Consider the following 1,582-nt stretch of genomic DNA (forward strand, 5'->3'; position numbering starts at 1 on the left):
TCCCAAGTCATTCTTCAAAACTTCCTATCCCACTCTGTACTCCTCCTGGCCTCCATGCCCTCCCACTCCTGTCTACTGGTCCTTTCTCCAGGTTGTGGGTTAGGACAAGGAGAATCCTGGGGTCCCTCAGTCCCCCAGAGCCTTCGGGAGGGCAAAGGAATGGTGCAACCAGGAAAGAAAAAAGGGAAAATGTCGCACGCAGCCAGGTGGGCGGGGGAGGAAGGAAAGTGAAAGGTGACAGGAGAGCTGAGAGCTGTCCGGGCCTGTCCAGGATCGCCACTCCCCGCCCAGGGTGCCTACTTTCCGCCTCCCCCCACCCCCCTTGCTTTCCAGGTGACCCAAGCATCAAGGGCTGGGGTCGGTGGACCTGTGAGGCTGGAGAACCCATGAGGTTGGGGGAAAGGGTGGCACGCAGGAGCCGGTTCCCCTCCTGGGACAGTGGCAGCCTCAAGTTCACTTCTGGGTCCCCTGTGCCTCCCAGCATCCCCCGGCAGTGCTGAGGCCCCCGATGGCTGGGGGGCCCCCACACCCCAGGCTCACCTAGCACAGACCACAGCTTTCCAGACACTAGCAGATGGAGGCGGCACCTGCTCCCGTCCCGGGCCGGAGTTTGCAAGCTGCTCAGAGGCCGGCGCCCCTCCCAGGGAGCAGCCCGGGACGCGGTTGGAAAAGAGAAAGCGGAAAGACAGAAAGAAAGAAAGAAAAAGAAAGAGGGAGGGTGAGTCCCGGAGAAAGCTGAGCTGGAAGAGCAGCAGGAGAGCCGGCGGAGCGAGGAGGAGGAGGAGGAGGAGGAGGAGGAGGAGGAGGAGGAAGGCTGCGGCGCACCCTCCCTTGCCCGCCAACCTGCGGGCCCCAGGGCGGGCTGGGCGCGCGGTGCCGGGACCATGTGCCTTCTCTCGCTCCCAGCCGCCACCCAGCGCCTCCGGCGGCCCGGCGGGCTGCGCGGGCGCCCCAAGTGTCCGTGTGTCTGCGGCGAGTGGGTGTCCCGCTCACGATCGCCAAGTGCCCCAAGTTGCCGCTGCGCCCGTGGCGGGGCGCGGAAGCCGGCGCGGGGCGGGTGGATTTACCTGCCGCCAAGACCTTCATTATGGGCTGGACTCCAGAGGGCCTTGGAGGAGACCTTAGATGCCTGCAGTTTTCAGAGGTTCATGCTCAAATGGGGAATTTGCCCGATTTATATACTGGAGCCTGTGTTGTAAGACAGAGAGAGAAACAGCTATATTTAGCAGGGATCCCCTTCCAGGAAGTTGTTTGAGGTGCATCATAGGAAATTATGAATGGAAGAAAGTGAGAGTGAAGGGGGGGCAGTGAAGGGGGAGGGTGGCGAGAGCAGACTTTTTCCCTCTTCTAAGAATTTGATTGATAAAATTATAATGAACTCTTCAACAAAACACCCTGCGGTTTTCCTGCATGGCTTGCTCTGGGAGTTGTTTGAAGATGGGGAGGGGGAGGAGGGTCCCCAAGTCATCTGGGTCCCTGGGCAGTGGGTACCCCAGACAGCCTTGACTCACCTGGGTTTGGGGAGGTGGCTTGAAACTAGGCAAGCAGACGGAGGCTGCCACCTGTGGCCCCCTGGTCAGGG

The 1,582-nt window shown here is 61.1% G+C and overlaps 1 protein-coding gene across 1 annotated transcript in view; it reads right to left on the reverse strand.

Moving 5' to 3' along the window:
* LIF (LIF interleukin 6 family cytokine) overlaps nt 1-1,251 on the reverse strand; it is a 6,438-nt gene extending 5,187 nt beyond the window's left edge. The window contains exon 1 of the mRNA XM_024767929.1: nt 1,068-1,251. Within this exon, the coding sequence (XP_024623697.1) occupies nt 1,068-1,086 (19 nt within the window). The 5' untranslated portion in view covers nt 1,087-1,251. The remainder of the gene's footprint in view (nt 1-1,067) is intronic.
* Nucleotides 1,252-1,582: the final 331 nt, after the last annotated feature.

This window comes from Neophocaena asiaeorientalis, unplaced genomic scaffold (assembly GCF_003031525.2).
Source record: "Neophocaena asiaeorientalis asiaeorientalis breed wild unplaced genomic scaffold, Neophocaena_asiaeorientalis_V1.1 scaffold828, whole genome shotgun sequence".
In the NCBI taxonomy this organism is placed as follows: domain Eukaryota; kingdom Metazoa; phylum Chordata; class Mammalia; order Artiodactyla; family Phocoenidae; genus Neophocaena; species Neophocaena asiaeorientalis.